Below are 21,162 nucleotides of genomic sequence, written 5' to 3' on the forward strand. Positions count from 1 at the left end.
CTTTCAGTGGTGAACACACAATGTAATATACATATGATGTATTATCGAATTGTACATTTGAAACCTATTTGGTTTAATTAACCAATGTCGCTCCAATAATTTTAAAAAATCGGCCCTTGCTTTTGGAGACTGCAAGAGTTGCAAATCACATCAATCAGATGCCTTGCTTTATACATGTGTACTTAAATTTTTTTCACTTGGGAGGTTTGAATCTTCCTTATTCAGTGTAATGTACAAGTTCTCTGCCAGCCTAAGGACACACACCTCAGTAGGCCTTGCATAGCAGCAGGTTCCAATACGGTCTCCGCACCGATAACAACGCAGCCAAGTAGAAATTGAATTTGACTGAAGATAGGATTCCCAGAGAGAAGTGTCCCTAAACTCATCAGCACAAGAAAAGTGACCCAGAGCTCCACAATAAGAAAGCCTGGTAACTTCCTTTCTGAAGAGCCCTCTCTAAGCTTTTGAAACCTGCACCTAAGAGTCAGTGCTTTTTTCCTTCTAGACACTGTCAACAGGACAGAGGTGTACCGAAAGTGCAGTTCAATAAATAGACAGGAATTCAGCTACTTGTTTAACAGCTAAGTGCAATTTAATCTTCCTTCTATATAAATGGGAAGCTGAAAGCTATTCTCGGAGGCCCAGAGTATTAAATACGGGGCCAGAATCACTTATAGTCTGCTGAACTGGAGGCCTGTTTCTGTCTAACTTTGTCCACACATCTCTCGCCTAAGCAAGGTCCACGTAGAGCTTCTCCCAACTCTTCTCTCTCTCGCCATTTGCTATAGAAAAGTGCCTGGAATCTCAATGGTCACATCATAAATTTTTGCTTATACGGGGATCTGAGAGCGTGGGAGTCAATACATTGGATCTGGGAGGTCCCCTTCATGTTATATCTTGTGATGACAAAGTGGAAAGCGATAGTGAGCTTCTAATTTTCATACCAATTTTATTCATCCTTGAGCCAAAAGAATACTCTCTTCAGAACAGATTTTTTAAATGGCAGTTAACACTGGGAGCCAGAAAACAAAGACAACACAAACTTAAACCTGCTGCATCCAGCTGAGCTTGTGCAACATGAAGGATTTATCAGATCAGAGCAGCTGGCAACACACCAGACACACTCGCCTTGAGGGTAACGAGTTATATGGAATTTTATAACAAGGACCAGAATGGTAGAAAATTACAAACCTCTAGAAACAACGAGCTATAAAAACTGAAAAGGTGCAAAACTTACTACAAAGTAGAATAGGAAGAAAAAGCGGGGGTGAGGGGAGGACTTAGGCCACCAACTTCCCAAGCAGGATAGAGGCCCAGGGAGATGCAGGAGGAAAAAGCGCACTGCTGACCAACAGCTAGATTCGCCTTTAGATTTATTTCAATATTCTGAGCTTGAAGCAATGCATGTTCCCACGACAGGAAGAGCAGCCCCAGAAACAGAGACAGTGGCCCCAGTAATGACACCCAAGAAGACTCCACCATCGTCAGCCCCTCCATCTTGAGCAGCTGTGTAGCAGCTCCAGCTGCACCTCCTCTACGCTAAGAGTCCTGGCAACCTGCACACAGTTCCCAGAAGGCTGATGGCTACTGCAGTTCCTGGCCACCTCTAACTGCTCCGCTGATTTGAGGATTGTAAATGGAGGTTAAAACCAGTGGTGACTTGTTCAGAAAACAAAAAGCCATGAGAAAAGCCTTCACCTCTCCCTGGAACTCCACTTGTATACCTAATACCCTTCTTGATGCATCCACGTGATGTCTAGTAGGTATCTCAAATGCAGCATTGTAGAATCCAACTCTTGACTTTCTACCCCTCTGTCCATTCTCATTTCAGTCATCACTAACACCATCCAGCCAGTTGCTTCAGTCAAATCTAAGCATCCCCTCTACTTCTTCCCCCAGTCTCCATCCCCAGCCCATCACCAAGACAGAGCGACCCTACCTTCAGCACATATTCCAAATGCAACCACATTTCACCTTTGCCACTCCTACCGCCTCCTCTGCTGCCATCGTCTTGGCCTGGATGACTGCAATCACTTCCTCACTGGATTCTCTGCTGTCATCCTCCCCACAGCACCCACAAGGCAGCTAGTCTTTCAACACTACGGGCCTCTGTTCCACTCCATTGAACTTCGCCCTCAACGTTCCTGCCAAGCCAGCTCCCTTCTAGGTATCTGACATCTGCAGCTTGTTCCTGCCTTGGACATGCCTAACTGTGCCTTCAACCCGATTAGCTCTTCCTCTGAAAACGACCAACAGATCTCCGTCATTTCTTCAGAGAGGCACCCCAGACTGACCAATCTAAAGTTGTCACCCAGTCCCTTCTATCACATGATCCTACTTCATTTAACCATCTAAAGAGCACTTACAATCATTACCTGATATTCTTGTTTATTTAATTGTTTTGTCTGTTCCCATAAAAGTCAGGCTTGTCTTTTCATCACTATATTCTCAGTGCCAATGCTTGCACACAGTGTATACTTCATAAATAACTGCTAACTGAATGTCTTCATCCCTTTGATAAATGACAGTCAACCACTCAAGATATTGTGCTCTGTATCAGGGATGAGAGTATGAGACAACGTGATAGCCTTGGTCTTAAACAGCTATAGCTTGAAAGGCATGTGTGGCAAGAATTTGGCTGGTCAGACTAGTGTTCTCACAGGGTACTCTTGAAAGGGGGGTATTTTATTTTCATGTGTTCCCAATGGGCTCTGTTCTCTTTTAGAATACCACGTGTCTTGCTGCAAATTATAAAATAAGTAGCAGTAGTGATGATGATGATGATGATGATGATGATGATGATGATGATGATGGTTATTATTCATAGTGTCCCTACTGGGTTCCAGCTATTCTGTGTGTAATAATGCTTATCCTCAAAACCACCCTGGCCAAGCAAGCATTATAGTCACATTGACACAGGAGAATTAAGAGAGGTGCAGAGAGAACAAATAACTGGTCAGTCCACAGCCACCAAAGCCATGCCTGAACTGATGCTCATGCTTCTCCCACGTGGCCACAATGTCAAAGAAACTGACCACCAGTTCATGTCTACCTATCTATGGCGGACAAAGAGAAACCTGAGTTAACATCTTGGTTTCACAGAAGAGATTCACGTCCCCAAACTACCTTGTGATGTGATAGGTAAGAGGGAAAATATGACGGTAACAGGTTGTAAGTCCAGTTCACTTTGTATCATAGCCTTAAGGAAACCAGGCTTCGGGGAAAATGTGGTACTTTCTTTCCCCCCAAGTTTGTAAGCATAACTGGGAGAGGGTTAAACTGTTAAACACAGAGCAGATGCTGGTCAAGTAAACACTGTGAAAATGTTTAATCAATCGACTCAGAACATTAACTTTCTCTTCTCCTCAATACCCCATAGCAATAAATACTCAGCTTCCAAACCACTAACCTTGTGAGTTCCTCTTGCAGTTGTGTGTGGTCAGGTGGAAAGAATTTCACCACAAACTTAACAACAACATGCTTTGGCCCTAAGGAAGAAGAAGACGAAAAAAGCAGTAAAGCATTAATTGATTTATGTTTCAAATACAATTAAAGAAAAAGACTTTCTGGGGTATATTATATACCAAATAATGAGTCTCATTCCAAGCTGCCAAGAGTACACCTGCCAATGCCCAAGTCACCAAACAACTGGTCAAGTTCAATTACTAAATCGCACTTTTATATTGTGAGGAAACAGGTAACTATTACATTGAGGTACTAAACTTCTTCTCTGGAGACTTCAATTATACTCAGGTTTAACAGGCATTTCTCCTCAAAAATTTGTCTAATTAGCTGCTTTAATCCAAATACAGGTTTTAAATCATTTTAAAAGGAGATAATATAAATCAGGCATGTAATTTATTATTTTTAACTGTCTACAGGGTACAACTGCTAATGTGTTCATCAAATGTGTATGTAGCGCCCATGTGTCAGGTCTCTCCTGAGCTCTGGAGAGAAAACATCAAGTAGATGTGGCCCTGCCCCTGCCACAGTCATCCAAAGCCTTTTAAGTGTCTTATAAACCATCTTATTGATGAGTTCAGACAAAATCAGGAAGCAGATCTGGGAGGGGGTGGGCACAAAGAGACTGTGAAGGAGATGGATAACTTTTATTTTCAGAGTTAAAACAGAACAAATAGATTATAAAATAATAATTTAGAACCTGAGTCAGTTTGTTTTTATGTATACACTACAATATAAGAGCAATCTTACAGGGTCTGCCATTTGAAATGATAGCAATGAGTTTATGTTCTAGGAAATGTAAGGCACTTTAACGAAATCCCAATTTTAATAAGTCATATAAAAGCAGAAAAATGTCTTTTTCCTCCGCCTTTCACCATCATAAAAATAGATGTTGTATCATAACTTCTATGCTAACACATTCGAGTTTTGTTTTTTTTTAAATGATATACAAGGCAAAGATGTCAGTGATTGACACAAAATTAGGAGGACGAAAACAAGACAGAGAACGACTGAAGCCAAGAAAAGCTGGGCTTTTTAAATCACTAAAAATTAACAAAAACCTTTGCATATCAATTCTAGGTCACAAAATAACATCAGCAAAATGAAGAAGATGGAAAGGCCGTGCTATTTTCTCTCAGCAGTTTTCACAGACAGGGATTACATAAAGGTGCTCAGATCCTTAGAAAACCTGAAGTAGATGCTAGCGCTAAATAAAAATGATGGCTTTGTCACACATGGCTAGTCATAGCACATGGAGATGAAAAGGAGAACCCAGCGCTGGACCAATAGTGACAGATTCTCTTCAGTCTGCATTTGGTAACCTCCTAAGAGATTTCTTTCCACCATTAGCAGTTCCCATCACTAGTCTCTGTGGGGACAAATGCCCTCATTCTAGACTTACATACTATCTCCACTCATTAGGCCTGGGGGCTTCTCTCAGCAATGAGTCCCCCCACCTGTCACTTGGTTTCTGACCAACCACCCGGTAAATGTTAAATAAACAATAGCTGTTTCATTTTCAGCATCAATAATTGCTTAATTTAAATGACAGATCAATGCCAATTTCAACTGCATAAGGGCCATACAGACACTGTGGGTGCGTTTAGTGCATCCACATGAACTGGTGTAAGTGGCCCTGTGGGGTTTTTTAATCAGACATAAAAGCGACCCCAAGAGATATTGTGTGCTTCATGCTCAGCTAAAGAAATGCAGTTTTGTTGCCATTCTCAGACACTGCCTAGTCTCTGGCTGCAGTGAGGAACTATCTGGGATGACTGTGAGAACAGAGCTTGGCTCGGAACTTTGCCTCACAGCAGAGAGGGAAGGAGGTCTAGTGTCGAGGTGCGATGAGGAGAGAGAGAAAAACCAAGTGTTCTCTTTCCTTCCTCCTCTCCTAGATCCCCCTTAATCCAGCATATGGCCTACATGTAAGCCAGACTCCCTTCAGTTCTGCTTGCCATTCAGAAACACACACACACACACACACACACACACACACACACACACACACACACACACACACACACTTTTAAGCACCTTATTTTTCCAAACCACACTTGCATTCTGATTTCACAGGCTTTGAAAAGGCAGGACAGAAAACCTTACACCAATTTTATGAATAAATGGCTCCACCTTTCCCCTTCAAAAGTGATAGCAAGAAACACCGACAGAGACAAGCTCAATTATTCTGGAGCTTAATGGTATGCTTTAGCTGTTAATCAAAATGATATTTGACTTTCCAAGCAAGATTTTGATTACCAAATTGTTATATGTTAAAATTACAGAACATACATTTTAATAGCACATGGATTAGTGGATGATGAAAAGCAATCATGGGGTAAAAAAAGAATTTGTATCACTAAGTGCTTGACGCCACAGGGCCGACAATATCTAGACGAAGAAAATGTCTGGCTTTATATTTAACATCACTGTTAAACATACAGCATATACTTACTTCTAATTTGCTTGACAATAGGTTTTAAGAGATCCAGCCACACCTATAAAGGAAAAAAGAACACACTGAGACACAAATTCTCAATGAAAGTGTAACTATTTTTAGACTTTATTTGGAGTTGTTTAAAATAAAAATGTTTTTGAGTACTTGAGGCATCTGTTCCTTTTTTATAAAGAATGCCATGTCTTACATCATTTATCACTTATAGAACAGATCTAAATTTGCTATTATCATCACTGAGTTCAACATTAAAATTTCTCCTGGACTCAAATAGTTAATTAAGAAGTTTTCAACTCTCGTTTGTACTTCTATCATAGTTAGCTACTCAGCAAATATTAATGAATGACTGCTTGTCTGGCTATATGCTGAGTGAAAAATGCACGCTCCTTTATGAAACAAAATGCATGTATGTGTACCTACATACAGACAGGACATCTTTGAGGGATATGGAAAGAGAATGAATATTTATAGAATGCCACCTCGGCACCAGGCCCTATCCATAAGCTATTTACTTCTCAAGGTCAGAGAGAAATCTGAGACTTGCAGAGGCTCAATAATTTGTCCCAGGTCTGTCAACTCCAGAGTGGCAGAGGGAGGAATGAAATCGGGCCTGCCCAACATCTAAGTCCAGACTCTTTTCACACATGTGCTCATTTGTATGCAGTTTGAATGGCAAAATTTAGAGAGAGAGAGAGTGTACGGGAAAGCACGCGAGCGAGCTGCTGACCTTATTAATACAGTGCTAAGTTAACCATATTATCCCATTTTACAAACGTTTTTCTTTAAACTTTCCTTGAACTTCTGGTTATTGAAAGGGTTGTACTGAAGCTCGTATTTCCATGTATGGCAAAATAAGGTTAATGTGCTTAACGTAAAGATGGCTTTGTAAGTAAATATAAAAAAGAGAACACCCCCAAACTAAGTAAAGAGCAACAGGTAATTGACAAAGAAAAATGGTTAATGGGAAAATGTTCAAATTCCAAAGTAATGTGCACTACGAATGCAAATTTAAATAACCAAATACCATTTTCACCCATTAAATTTGCATCTAGATATGCCTGCATATACGTGTATATTTGTATTTTATAACACCCAAAGCTGGTAGGGGTGCTGGGAAATGCCCCCTGTCTTATTCTATTGGTGGATGTGTAAACTGGCACAACATTTCTGGAGACTAATTAGGGAATAATTATCTAAAACCTAAAAAATGTTCCTATATATACTCTTTCACCCAATAATTCAATTTTGGGAAATTATACATTTATACATAAAAAGATTTATGCACAAAGAATGCTAATCACATTTTAACTGCGAAAAATTTTTATAATAATCTAAATTAAATGAATGAATGAATAGATAGTCTATACCTCTACGACACATTACCATGCAAACATTAAAAATTATGTTCTTGATAAATACTTAAGAATGAGGGAAAATGTGTTTGGGAGGTGGGAAGAGGGGTGACTTCCTGTGTTCCGCCTTTTATATTATCCAACTTCTGTTAAATGAGCACTAAGAATTCTCATAATAAAAAAGAACTAAAAACTTAAGTTTCTACCTATTCAGGTTAAACTTCCCCCATCAACTTTTCAAATAAGTAATGTTTTATAATGAAACTCATTTCTTTACGTCCCATTCTATATCATTCTCCTGTAAGAGGAAAAAAATAATGGCATTAGTTGACTTAGGATCATCTCCATTGTCATACTGATAAAATTCAACCTTAAAATGAGAAAGAATAATCATTCAAAATAGCAATTATCATTTGCAAGATATATTAGTTTCCTCCTAAGAATCCTAAAAGATGGATGACGTGGCAAATGCATCTCCATTTGATAAGAAAACTGAGTGAGATTCAAAGACCAGATGCCCAAAGTTGGAACTTAAACCCTGTTCTTCAAACTCCTTTATTAATTCAACAAAATATTACTGTACCCCTCTGCTAGGCTCTGGGAATCCAATGATGAGAAAACCAATCATGGTCCCTGCTTCATGGAGCTTGTGGTCTAGTGAGGAAGATGGACCAAAAAAAATCCTCATAACAAAACTGAAGAAGCACCTGAGATGAATGTACGATGAGAACTGAGTCCCAGAGGACTGTGAGTGTCTGGGATAGAGAGGTCTGATCCAGTCATGGGAAGAGTGGAAGTAGAGGGAACCTGAGATTCGATATGAACATGTCCCTGAACATGACATTGTGCTGAGATCTGAAAGGAAAGAGATTAAGAACAGATGAAGACACACAGTAAAAACGCCTGCCTAGATGCCTCAAATGAAAGGAAACCAACATGGCTATGGAGCAAGGCTGACGGGTCAGGAGGGGGTCAGACCCCACCAAGGCTATGTCAAGATTCTTCATCCTTATCCTAAGAACAACTGGAAAATGGAGAGTTTAAGCATGAGGCTGATACAATCAAATGCGAACTTTAAAAAGATTAGTCTGGCAGTGTGAGAAGAGATCAAGGGGGCTGGAATAGAAGCAGGTTGCCCTGTTGCAATTGTCCAGGCAAGAGGATAGTATTTTGGACCAGGAGAGCAGAAGAGCTGGAGAAAAGTGGGTGGATCTAAGAAAATTTTAAGAGGTAAAGTCCAATGTGGTTTACTGACAGACTGGATATGGTGGCTGAGGGAGGGGATAATGACCAGAATGACACCAAGATCTCTGGCGTGAGCATCCACACAGGTGCCGGTGCCATTCACAGAGACAGGGAGCACTGGAAGAAGGCTAGGATGGAAGGGGTCGAGACACTGAGATGTTATGAGTGCTCTAGGATTTCATGAGGAACGGATAGTGTGGAAATGTTGGCACGCACTCATCCGGAGCTCAGAGAAGGGCAGGGGATCTCACATTTAGAAGTCGCCACCACCCTGACTCCATGAAGGATAAGATGCCCTGGTAGAGTCCACAAAACGAAATGCATGAGCACTGACTGATGATGCCTCCAACACAGGGTAAGCCAGGCTGGACCAGATGACGACAGAAGTAAAATAAGGCTAGATTTGTGTCATGGCAGCCATGGGAAGATGGCATCTCCAAAAGGAAGAATATCAAGAAGTGCTGAAAGGTCACATAAAATGAGAACTAGAGTATCTGCTGGTCTGCTGACTGAGTGAGGGGTCTGAAAGTCTGGTGGGCAGTGAAGAAGCAGGTAGGACACAGGGCTTTTTCAAGAAGCGTGGCTATGAAGGAGAAGACAAGAGACTCGGAGTGTAGGGGTGAGGGATCAAATAAGGGTACTGTTTACTTGCTCATTTTTAACAGGAAAACCCTGGTTGCTTTGAAAAAAGGAGAAGGATTGAGAATATGAGCAAGAAGGGATAACCAATGTCCTAAGGGACATGAAATGATCTGAGAAGATAGCTCTAAAACACAGGGCAACAGCTTGAGAGAGAAGAAGAGCTACCCCATCAGGGGAGATAGAAAGACAGGCTAATGACAAATGTAAGTAAGTTTACATTTGAGTTGGGAGGATAAGAAAGTTCCTTTTTGATGCCTTCTGTTTCCCCTGTTAAATCTGACGGTTGGAGGATTGAGGCAAGTGGAGAAAATTCAAAATAGTTATGTTGCATGGGATACTGAGTTAACTAGCGAATTCTAGTGGGATTCCCCACAGCTGCGGAGCGCCCACTCACGAACCTGCTGTCCTCTGCTCTTTCGGCCTCCATGGCCTCCCCAGGACAATTGTTTCTGAGATCTTTCACCACTGCCAGCTCCGCCACAGAACCTGCCTAAACTGCAAACCACTCAGGACAAAACAACTATGCTCTGGCAATGTCGTTGCCAATTTTATGAATTGTTTTAAAACATCGCTCTTCTGTTTTTGGCATTTCTGTGGAAAGCATCAAATACAAGCACCAATTTGAGCCAACTGAGCATGTGGTTTTAGAACATGTAGGTCTGCGAACATCATACAAGCCTGAATTAGCTCGTCGGTAGAGCTCTGCAGCAATAATGCTGCAGGGCACTGATCACACGTCACAGCTGAACTGGCCTGGGTGAGGACGTGGGGCCCGTGAGAACCTCTCCATTTTCCAGTTGGACTGATATCTGCAAAGCTGAAAAAAAAGGTCTTACACACACAGGACTTAAACTACTATAAATGGATGAGCCAGAAGGAGGTCATCTCATTCCAAGAAGAAAAATAAGTTGCTGTTTGATTACAATTAAAGCATTCAAGTTTGAGATACAGGGAGAGCTATCAGGAAGCATTTGAACTAGATCAGATCATCTTAGACAAATCATTTGTTAATTCAACCTAAGCAGAACAGAAACAAGTTCCAGATGAATGAAAAAGGCAACAACAGCACCATAATCTTTCGTTCTCTGCCGACTGCCAACGATCTCTAGAGGGAAGCAACTATAATAACGTATCTCTTACCCTACACTCACCCCTTCAGCCAAGCCACACGTCCCTGTTCTCTCCAAAACATGCTGTTGGTTTCCAGCACACACCTACACATCCACATTCCTGACTGTCGCTAAGGGGTTTGGTTAAAATGAATGGACTTGTAGACATGTCATTCCCAGTCAGTAGAGCTCACTGAATCAAGACACTTCCCATGCTGGGATGTGAAGGCCTAGACTGAGTTTGCTGGGGCTGTCATGGCAAAGTACCATAGACGAGGTACGTATGGACAACCGAGACTTATTTCCTCACAGTTCTGGAGGCTCGAGGTGTTGCAGGCTTGGTTTCTCCTAAGGCCTCTCTCCTTGGCTTGCAGCTGGCCACCTCCTGGCTGTGTCTCCACATGATCGTCCCACTGTGTACACATGGCCCTGCTGTTTCTCAGGTATCTCCAAATTTCCTCTTCTTAAAATGATTCCAGTCAGACTGGATTAGATCCTACTCTAATGGGCTCATTTTAACTCAATCACCTCTTTAAAGGCCTTATCTTCAAGTACAGTCACATCCTGGGGTACTGGGTATTAGAGCTTAAACATACAAATTCTGAGGACACACAATTCGGCCCATAACAGCTATCTTCCACAATTTGATTTCAACACAGCTTTCCAACCCCATCTTCCCCTGCTTGCCTACATTTTAGTCAGGCTCCCTATTCTCCTCCGATCCCTGTTAATATTACTTCCTTCCTTTGGAATGTGTTTTCTGCACTGAAATACTGTTAGGTGAGAAGAAATGCCTTAATGCCTAGGCATTAAAAGCAAGGCAAGATGAATCCCTGTTCCCAAAGCCATTCTCTTCTTTCCCTAAACATCTTTTGTTCTATTATTTTGGTGAGTGACATTTTGGGTGGTTTTTGTAGGCAACTGAAATATCTGAGGTATTTTGGAAAGGGTCTCATTAGAAGAGTCAGTTACCTGATATCCGAAAGGAGTCCAGGAAGAGATTATATCTTGAGCACCTACTGTGTTGCCAGGCACTGGATAGGAACTTTATATGTCCTCACTAAATATTCATAACAATGTGGTCATTTTACACAAGGAAGCCAAACTCAGAAAGCTTATTTAAGTCACATAGCTGGGATTTAACATCAAGTCCATTTGATTCCAAATCTCTGCTTTTTCTGCAATATAATATCCTGCCCCTCCAAAAGCTAAAGGACTCAAGAGACGCTCAACTTCCATTTTCATGTTTAAAAATCAAAACTGCATATAACAAAAATTTTCATCAACTATAACATATATAGGAACCAGATAAAATAGGTTATAGAAAATTATCCAATATCTAGAATTCATTACTACAAATTAGTCTTTCTTCAGGCTCCTAGAAGAACATTTTTTTTTGAAATTTTTGGTAATAATTTGTTCGAATGTAATTTTTCATATTAATCTTAATTATTTTATCGATTTTACATTTGGTTATATTTAAAAGATATCTTAAGTGTGGCTTTAAAAAAATCTATTGAGATTTCTGATTCTGGTCAAACTAGAGTGAAAGGGACCAAAAAATGAAAAAAATACATAACAACAGATCTGAAGACTTAGGACACCAGGCAATGAGAAATAGTGATTCCTGAGAGATAAAATAATTATGATCCTCACAGTTGCCCCAGCCTTCTCCTTTGAGTAAGTTTCTAGACTGTAGTACAAGGAGGAAAAACCTGTCAAAATGCATGAGTTGAAGAGAAGGGGCTGAGAGAGCAGGGGACACCAAGGTAGCGAGATATCATAGGAGAGTACCGGAGTAGAAAGCTCTTTCCAGAAAGAGTATGTAGGAGAGCACAGAGGGCTACCCTTGAGTAATCAGCTGAATACTGATCAATGTATGCTTGTGAGGAAAGTACACAAGAATGGGAAAAAGAACTATTGAAAAGATTAGAGGTAACAGTGCCTGATGTTCACACAGGGCCAGGAAAACTATCTATTCTAACCAGCCAGAAAGGAAGTCCTCATGGTTCATGGGCATTGGGAAGAGCAGTGGTCCCCAATCTTTATGGCACCAGGGACGGGTTCTCCTATTAGAATCTAATGCCTGATGATCTGAGGTGGAGCTGAGGCAGTGATGCTTGCGCTGAGGAGCGGCTGCAAATACAGATGAAGCTTTGCTTGCTTGCCTGCTGCTCACCTCCTGCTGTGCAGCCTGGTTCCTAACAGGCCACGGACTGGTACTGGTCCACCACCTGAGGGTTGGGGACCTCTGGGATAGAGTACCTAAGGGTAATCCCTCAGCAGTGGGGAATAATTTACACAGAATGCACATCACGCCAGTCCCACCTAACAAATCTTAAAAGATCTGAAAGGACTAAATTGTTTCCAAATAACTGCATCCTAGAACACTCAGATTGATAGGAATACAAAATATTTCAGCATTCGACAAGGTAAAATTCACAGTATCTGACATCCACTAAAAAAATCAATAGGCAAAAAGAGGAAAATATGATCCCAAAATCAAATCTAGTTAGAATTGACGTATATAACAGAATTAGCACAGGACATGAAGACAAATACAATTATATTCTCTATGTTGAAAAGATTGCAATATGGAAAATATATTTTAAAAAGACCCAGACTGAACTTCTAGAGATGAAAACTACATTGTGTGAGATAAATTTTTTTTTAACTGGATAAAATTAAAATCACATTAGACACTGCAGAAGAAATACTAATGAACTTGAAGACCTAGCAATAAAAACAATCCAATATGAAACAGAAAAATTACAAAAAAAATTAACAGAGAAGCAGAGAACTGCAGAACTATTTTAGGCAGCTGAAAAGTGGGAGTCTCAAAGGAGAAGAGATGCAGGGGAAGAACAAAGGAGAGTAGAATATTAAAAGAAAGAATAGCTGAAATTTTTCCAAATTTAATAAAAATCATAAATCCACAGATCCAAGAACCTCAGCAAAACTCAAGCATAATCTGAAGAAAACTTCATGGAAGAATATTATAATCCAATTGCTCAAATTGAAGCAATGATAAACAGAAAATCTTAAAATCAGCCAGAGAAAAAGAGGCATTATGTACAAAAAGGAACAAAAATAAAGATGACAGTAAGTTTCTTGTCAGAAACAATGCAAGTGAGAATGCAGTGAAGCAAAAAATTTAAAGAAAACAAAATTCGTCTTAAAATTTGGCACCCAGGAAAAAAAATGTCTTTCAAAAAGGAAGGCAAAATAAAGACTCCTGCAGATGTATGAAAGTTTTGAGAGAATTCATCAACAGAGCCACATAACAAGAAATGTTAAAGAAAGTCCTTCAAGCAGAAAGAAAATACCAGATGGAAATCTATGTCTACACAAATGAATGAGTAACAACAAAATGTCAATTTATGACATGTTTTAAAGATTTATTAGTTATATCTCTACAAAAAACGAAAATAATAATAGTATAAGATTATAAACTCATGTAAAAGAAAACTGTATGACAACAATAACAAAAAGGTCAGAAATGGGAAAATGGAAGTATATACTATTTTAAGTTTTTTATACTGTATGTGAAGTAGCATAATGTAACTTGAAGGCAGGCTCTGATAAATAAAAGATGTATATTACAAACCCCCAAAAAACCATTAAAGTTACAAATCAAAGAGTTATAGCTTATAAGCCAACAAAGAAAGTAAAGTGGAATCATCAAAACATCCTATTAATCAAAAGGAAGGCAGAAAAAAGGACCAAAGAATGGACAAAATAGAAAACAAATAGCAAGATGACTGATTTGATTCATATCATTAAATGCAAACGGTCTAAACATCCCCAATTAAAAATCAGAATTGTCAGACTGGACAAAAAAGTAACTATATGCTGCCTGTAAAAAATGCACTGCAAATATAAGACACAAATAAGTAAAAAGGACAGGGAAGAAAAAAGGTATATCATGCTAACAATAATAACTTTTAAAAACTAAAGTGGCTATATTTGGATCAGACAATCAGAATCAAGGATATCACCAGAGATAAAGAAGGTAATTTCTTAATAATGAAGAAGTCAATCAAGAGGATATAAAAATCTTAAATATTTATACACTTAAAAACAGAACTTTAAAATACATGAAGCAAAAACTGATCAACTGCAAACAGAAATAGACAAATTCACAATTACAGTTTGAGATTTTAACACCTCTCTCTAGCCGTGGGAAGGCTAGCCCCTCCCCAGTCAGCAAGGCCCCAGACACCAGAACATCAAGAACAATGAAAACAAGAAAATGTTGAAGGAAAAGATCATTGGTTGCTAGGGGCTCAGAGGGGAGGCAGGGATCGATAAGTGGAGCACAGGATTTTTTTTCAGGGCTGTAAAGCTATTCTTTATGATATTCTAATGGTACATACATGTCATTGTACATTTGTCAAAACCTACAGAATGTACAACACGAAGAATGGACCCTCAGGTAAACCTTGTACTGTAATAATCATGTATTAATACAGGCTCAGTGATTGTAACATGCGTATCATACTCATGCAAAACGTTAATAGAAGACACGGTATGTGTTGAGGGAGGGCAGTACATGGGACCTCTCTGTACTTTCTACTCAGTTTTTCTTTAAACCTAAAAGTTCTCTAAAAATTAAAGTCTATTAATTTAAAAAAAAAAAAAAAAGGAAACGAAAACCACATATCTTCCTTCCAGCTTAAGAAAAGAACATTATCCATAGCTCTATTTTCCCAGAGATCTGTCCTTCGCCCACTCTCTGCTCAAGGAGAGCTTTGCCTCCTCTGGGACCTGCCCTGTCAACATAGCCACTGTCGATCAAACCACAGCGTGGCCCTGTGTGGTGACCGAGCCATTCCACACTTTAACCTGTCCTTGGTTCTGCAACACTCTCATCCTTTATACCTGGCACAGTCAGCAAGGAGTCCCACCTGGCCTCAGATGTCTGAAGTCAGACCCCTCAGGAAGAAACAAGGTCAGGAGGCTACAACTACACATAGGTGAAGAAAGTCCATCTGGCCCCAGTGGGGATGGGAAACCACCTGTCATCCCAAGGAGCCATGCTTCCTGTGACCTTAAGCCTCTAGGAATCGTGCCTGCTGCTATGGATGAAACTGTGCCCCTCGAGAATTCCTATGTTGAAGTCTTAACTCCCGGTGTGACTATATCTGGAGATAGGGTCTTTAAAATGTAATCAAGATTTAATAAGGTCATAAAAATGGGTCCCTGATTCAATAGGACGGTGTCCTTATAAGAAGAGGAAGAGATATCTCCCCCTCCTTCTGCCTGTCCCCATCCCTTTCACCCATGTGAGGACACAGTGAGAAGGTGGCCATCTACAGGCCAGAAGGAAGGTCCTTACCAGAATCTGACCATGCTGGTACCCTGATCTCAGACTTCCAGCATCTAATACTGTGAGAATTAAACGTCTTTTGTTCAAGCCATCCAGTATTTTGTTACGGCAGCCCAAGCTAAGACACCTACCAATGACAAAACTTTTCTCCTGGCATGGAGAATATAAAATGAAAAGATGACGATCTTCTTCCTGAGATTAACCAATATCTATTTATTAGAATCAAAATTTTTTATCAGGTCACTAAGCAATGTAGCTTTACTTAAAGATTGGTGGGCCAGCCTCATTGGTTTCTGAGCTAGAATGGCAAGGACAAAATATAGCAGATAACTGAGTGCCTACTAAGTATCAGGAATTCTGCTGAACTCATGACTGTAAAGTATCTGAATTAATCCTGATGATAACTTTGCAAAATCGTCATTTATTAATCTTAGCTCAGGATCTACCCAGCTGCTAAAGGACAAAGCAAATGTTTAAACAGGTGTACAGGCCACAATGCAGAGCTTTTCCCACTATCCTCAGCAGGCCAATGAGGTAAATCTCACCTATTCACCTGTTTCTGCCACAGAGATGCATGCAGCTCTTTGTGGTGGGAAATGGGAGGAAGACAGCCGAGGGAAGCAGAGAGCACTTACACTGGCTGAGACAGGCCTGTATGTGAATCCTGCTTATCAACCTGGTTACACAGTACCTTGTCAAGTACTAGGCAACTGACCTCTTTGAATTTGCTCACTGTAAAATGTAGATGATAAAATGCTTACCTCAGAGAAATATTATAAGCAGAGGTTGGCAAACTAAGGCCCATGAGCCAAATTCAGCCTACCACATGTGTGGGTATAGCCTGAGAGCAAAGACTAACTTTTATGTTTTTAAGTGGTTGGAAAAAAAAAAAAATCAAAGGAAAAATTATATTTCATGACATGTAAAAACCTTATGAAATTCAAATATCCATGCCCGTAAGTAAAGTTTCATTGCAATACAACCAAGCTCATTTATTTACATATTGTCTATTTCTACTTTTGTGCTGCAGTGGCAGAGTTGAATAGTTGCCATAAAGACAGTACTGCCTGCAAAGCCCAACATATTTACCATTGGTTTTTGCTGACCCCTAAGATGAAGAAGAAATGAGATGCATTTAGGTTAATAGCAGAGTCTACGGCACACACAAACTCAAGGACAGTTAGCTCTCTGAGCTCACCCCAATGGCAACCTAATGTCTTCTGGACCTTTTTCCAGCTTTCAGACTTTAGGTACAAATGGGCTGGCATAGTAAATACAGGGTCTTGGTTCCTGGGATCAACAGTGTTTCGACCACGGAAAGCCCAATCAATTTCTTAAGAGCTGATGAAAAGACGCCTCTGCTCCTGTGGGAGCAATCTCACGGGGATGGCTGCCTGGACTTAAGGCCAGCAGCAGGCCAAACATGCATGCAAACACAGCAGTTAACTCCATTAATGGACAAGCCACAGAACAAGTCTAGTTAAGGGCAGAGCATAATTGATTATTTACTAGTTATCTCTAGTTTACTTCCAATCTTGAGAAGTACATTCTAGACCATGGAAAGCGCCAGTTTTCCCCGTAAGCTTTTCCGAACCCTTACTATGCAGAATGCCCTGCTGTGGGCTATTTACATGACAGAAATGATGAGCAGGGCAGGGAAAGGGCTGGAATTCAAGTTGCCTGACTTGTTGCCTAGGGACAGAGGTCCACAACCTTGTATGTCAGGGCCTGTGTGGGACAACCGGTTTTCCCACATCTTATCCACAGATATATGGGCAAAAACAGTTGTGACAGCCCACGTTTGGGCATTTTAAGACCAACCATGCTTGTTCTTGGTTTGTCAGATATGTGAGCAGCCTCCCACATAAAGCTTAACAAAGGTAATAATCACAATGGTACTATTAAAAACTAACCACAACGACACACTCATGTTCACTGCAGCATTATTCATAACAACTGAGAGGAAGAAGCAACCTGAGTGCTCATCAGATGAATGGATAAGCAGAATGTGGTATATCCAAACGATGGAATGCTATTCAGTCTTAAAAAGGAAGCCCTGTCATATCCTACAAGATGGATGAACCTCGAAGACAATTGACTCAAGTGAAATAAGCCAGTCACGAAAAGACAAATCCTGCATGATTCCACTTGTATGAGGTCTCTAAAGTAGCCAAACTCATAGAAACAGAAAGTAGAACAGGGGTTGCCAGAGGCTAGGAGGAAGGAAGGTGCTGTTTGCTGTTCGGTGGGTATGGAGTTTGTTTTGCAAGATGAAGTTCTAGAAATCTGTTGCATAACAATGTGAATATACTTTCCTGTACTTATGTATATAGTTAACGTTCCTATTATATACTCAAAAATAATTAAGATGGTAGATTTCATGTTTGCTGTTTCTAATCATAGTAAAAAAATAAAATAAAATAATGATGATGAGAATAACAGTTTCCATAACTAACACTTTCTGAAAACTTTACTAGGCCCCAGACATGGGGTTACATGCTGATAGATATTATCATGTTTGATCCTTTCAAAAACCCCAAAAAGTGGGCACTAATGTCCCCATTGTACCCAGGAGCAAAGCGAGGCTCAATAGAGGCCATCACCTGTCCCGGTCACCCTTTGAGGGCTGGCGCCCTGACTGCAGAGTTGCTTTCGTCCATAGCTGCAATGTGCCACCGCCTGGCTAGAAAGCCGGCATTTTGACAGAATCTGGGAAGGAGACAGAAACTATATAACACAAATCTTAAATTTTCAAGCACCTTTACTGAGAGCAGAGGTGAAAATCCAGCTAGAGTGCATTGTTTTCCCACGTGACAGGCTCTTCCTCAGTTCATCCAATCAAGACTTGTCCTTGGCTTTTCTGAAACAGATTCTGTCAGCCAGCCTCTAGGTGCTTTATGGGCCATGTTTTTGCCCCCATGTACTTTTATTCCATTGTATTTTGAGGATCAACTTATGCTGAAGTTTTATATATCTATATATTGAAATTTTATATATGCACACATGCATATAAAATGCACATTATAAATGTAGTGCACTGAATTTTTATAAACTGACTGTATCCAGATCAAGAAACAGAACATGGCCAGGAGGACCCCAGAAGATCTCCTAGTACTTGTCTCCAGTCACTTACACTGTTCATCTAACATCACACATCGATTTTGTCAAAACAACTTATTTTTAAATTTTTATGAAATTAGCTCTCAGGTTGGAATTTCATATTTGACAGAAAGCAAAATATAGAGATATGGTCAGAATGGAATGGTGATTGAGAGTATGGGCTTCTACTTAGACAGATTTGAACCTGAATCCCGGCTCTATCATTTCCTGGCTGTGTGTCTTTGTGACTTAACTCTCTCTAAGCCTTAGCTTCCTCATCGGAAAAGGGGTATATAGTAGGCCTGTCTGGAATGAATGAAATAGTATAAGTAACTCAATATGATGCCTTGCACAGAGTTATTACTCTCTAGAGCAAGTGTTGGCAAACTACAGTTTCCTGTATTATAAAGTTTTATTGGAACAAAGCCACATCCATTCATTTACATATTGCCTATGGCTGCTTCTGCACTACAAAAGCGGACATGAATAGTTGCAATAGAGACCCCATGGCCATTAGGCCTATGTATAGTATTTACTATCTGGCCCCTAACAAAGGAAGTTTGCTGATCCTTGTTTTAGAATGTGGGCCATGTTCACTGTTGTGTCCACAATGACGAGGACAATGTAGTGCATGATAAGCACTCTTGTGGTGGCTTTTATTCGTATTATGTGCAACAAATAAACACCTATCTCTTTAAGTCATCATTACTAGGTTTTCTGTATTTTGCAGTAGAGCAGATTTCTAAACAGTATTGTAAAGGATGCAGTGAAATCCTAAAAATCAAACCTGATAAAATGAAAGAAGCCAGCCCTCTAGGTACCCAGAAAGATCAACAGATTGTGAATTCTAGCTAAGAGAAGCACCTATGATTAACAAAAAAGGCACTAAATTTGGGGTCAGAAGACAATCTTTAGAATCCTAGCTCTGCCATTAGCTAGTTGGTTGACCCAGAAACAGAACAATTCTCAGAATCTTAGTATCCTCACCACTGCTGATTTATAGTTTAGAAAGGCAACTCCAGCTGGATCAGAACAGGGCAAGATTAGAGTCAGAAAAACCATTAGGACCTTGCAGTAGTTCAGTCACGATTAGAAATAATGAGATAAGATGTCTTCAAGAATTTTGAGAATAATTATTTTAACAAAATAAGTTTATAAAACAATGTTCCATAGAACTTGCTATATAGCATTGTAATTATCTGTAATCCATTACTAGACTGTGCACTTCTAATGAATGGAAACTATAATTACTTTTTGGGGTCACTTTATATCATATGTTTTCTAGAGTATGAAGTGTGATGACTGACACTGTGGAGGTGCAAAATAATTCTTAGATGAATACATGCACGTGGAAGTAGGTTTTGGCCCATCTCTGTTCATTTGCCACAACAGAAAAATGACTGGGAGTCAGGGAGCCTTAGATTTAACTTAAGCACTAGAAAATGGTCAAGAGTATTTGGAGGTAGGAATAAATTGAGAAAACACAATTTGCACCTATTTTTAGGTATGTGACAGATTCACCCATCTACCACCTACCTGCCTATCCTCCTCCTTCTGCTCCTTGCTTGCAATGCTTTATTCCCTTGCCCTGTGATGTCTCTCTCTCCTATCTGTACCTCCTCTAAGGGTTCTTCCATCTCTATCCATCCCTTAAATACTGGTGTTCCAGTCTTGCCTCATCCTTTTCACTCTCATCCAATTTCGGAGCTTCAATCAATATTTAAAATAATCATCAGCTTCTTGAATTTCAGCTCAGATATCTTTCCTGTGCTCCAGGAGATACATCTACTGGTACTGCCTGCTGGACGTCTCCACTGCAATGTCCACTGACACGCCCACTCCTCCTGCCTGGGATGAAGCTCACTGTCTTCCCTTCTTCATGGACATGCTCTGAAACTTTCCATCTCCAGTGACTGGTACTACTGTCCACCCAGATGGGAAAGTGAGAAAACCCAGCTCCCCTGAGCCCTCTTTCCCCAACAAACCTTTACCACTCCTCCCTAGTCTCTTGAATTCATCCACCTCCCTCTAGGCCCCACCTCAATTTTCCCTCACTTCTATCCAGCACCACCTCCTGCCTGAAACACTGCAAGCTCCTGACAGCTTTCCTTATCCCAGTCTTGTCTTATTCCAGTACAGCTACAGTTCTCTTTCTAAACTATACATCAGATCACATCACGTTCCCTTTAAAACACATTCAACAGCTACTCAAACACGTTAGCTTGGTACAGACTGTGCCATCCAACTCAATAGCTGCCAGTTTCGTGTGACTACTGAGCACTTGGAATATGGCTGGTCTGAATTCAGAGCGGCTGTGTCAAATACATACCATGCTCAAAGACTCAGAGTGAAAAAAAACGTGAAATATCTTATTCATAGTTAACAAGTGCTAGAAAATTTGAAATTCTATCTGTGGCTCATTTTATATTTCTGTTATATGGCAATGGTATAAAAAATCCTATGAGATCT

The 21,162-nt window shown here is 40.2% G+C and overlaps 1 protein-coding gene across 2 annotated transcripts in view; it reads right to left on the bottom strand.

The window, feature by feature from the left end:
- Positions 1-21,162, bottom strand: part of FARP1 (FERM, ARH/RhoGEF and pleckstrin domain protein 1) — a 280,577-nt gene that overhangs the window by 72,405 nt on the left and 187,010 nt on the right. For both annotated transcript variants that reach the window (XM_011363222.2, XM_023532430.1), the window contains exons 4-5: positions 5,918-5,960; positions 3,410-3,488 (exon numbers count right to left, since the gene is read on the bottom strand). In XM_011363222.2, the coding sequence (XP_011361524.1) occupies positions 3,410-3,488; positions 5,918-5,960 (122 nt within the window). The remainder of the gene's footprint in view (positions 1-3,409; positions 3,489-5,917; positions 5,961-21,162) is intronic.

This window comes from Pteropus vampyrus, unplaced genomic scaffold, assembly GCF_000151845.1.
Source record: "Pteropus vampyrus isolate Shadow unplaced genomic scaffold, Pvam_2.0 Scaffold83, whole genome shotgun sequence".
NCBI lineage: Eukaryota > Metazoa > Chordata > Mammalia > Chiroptera > Pteropodidae > Pteropus > Pteropus vampyrus.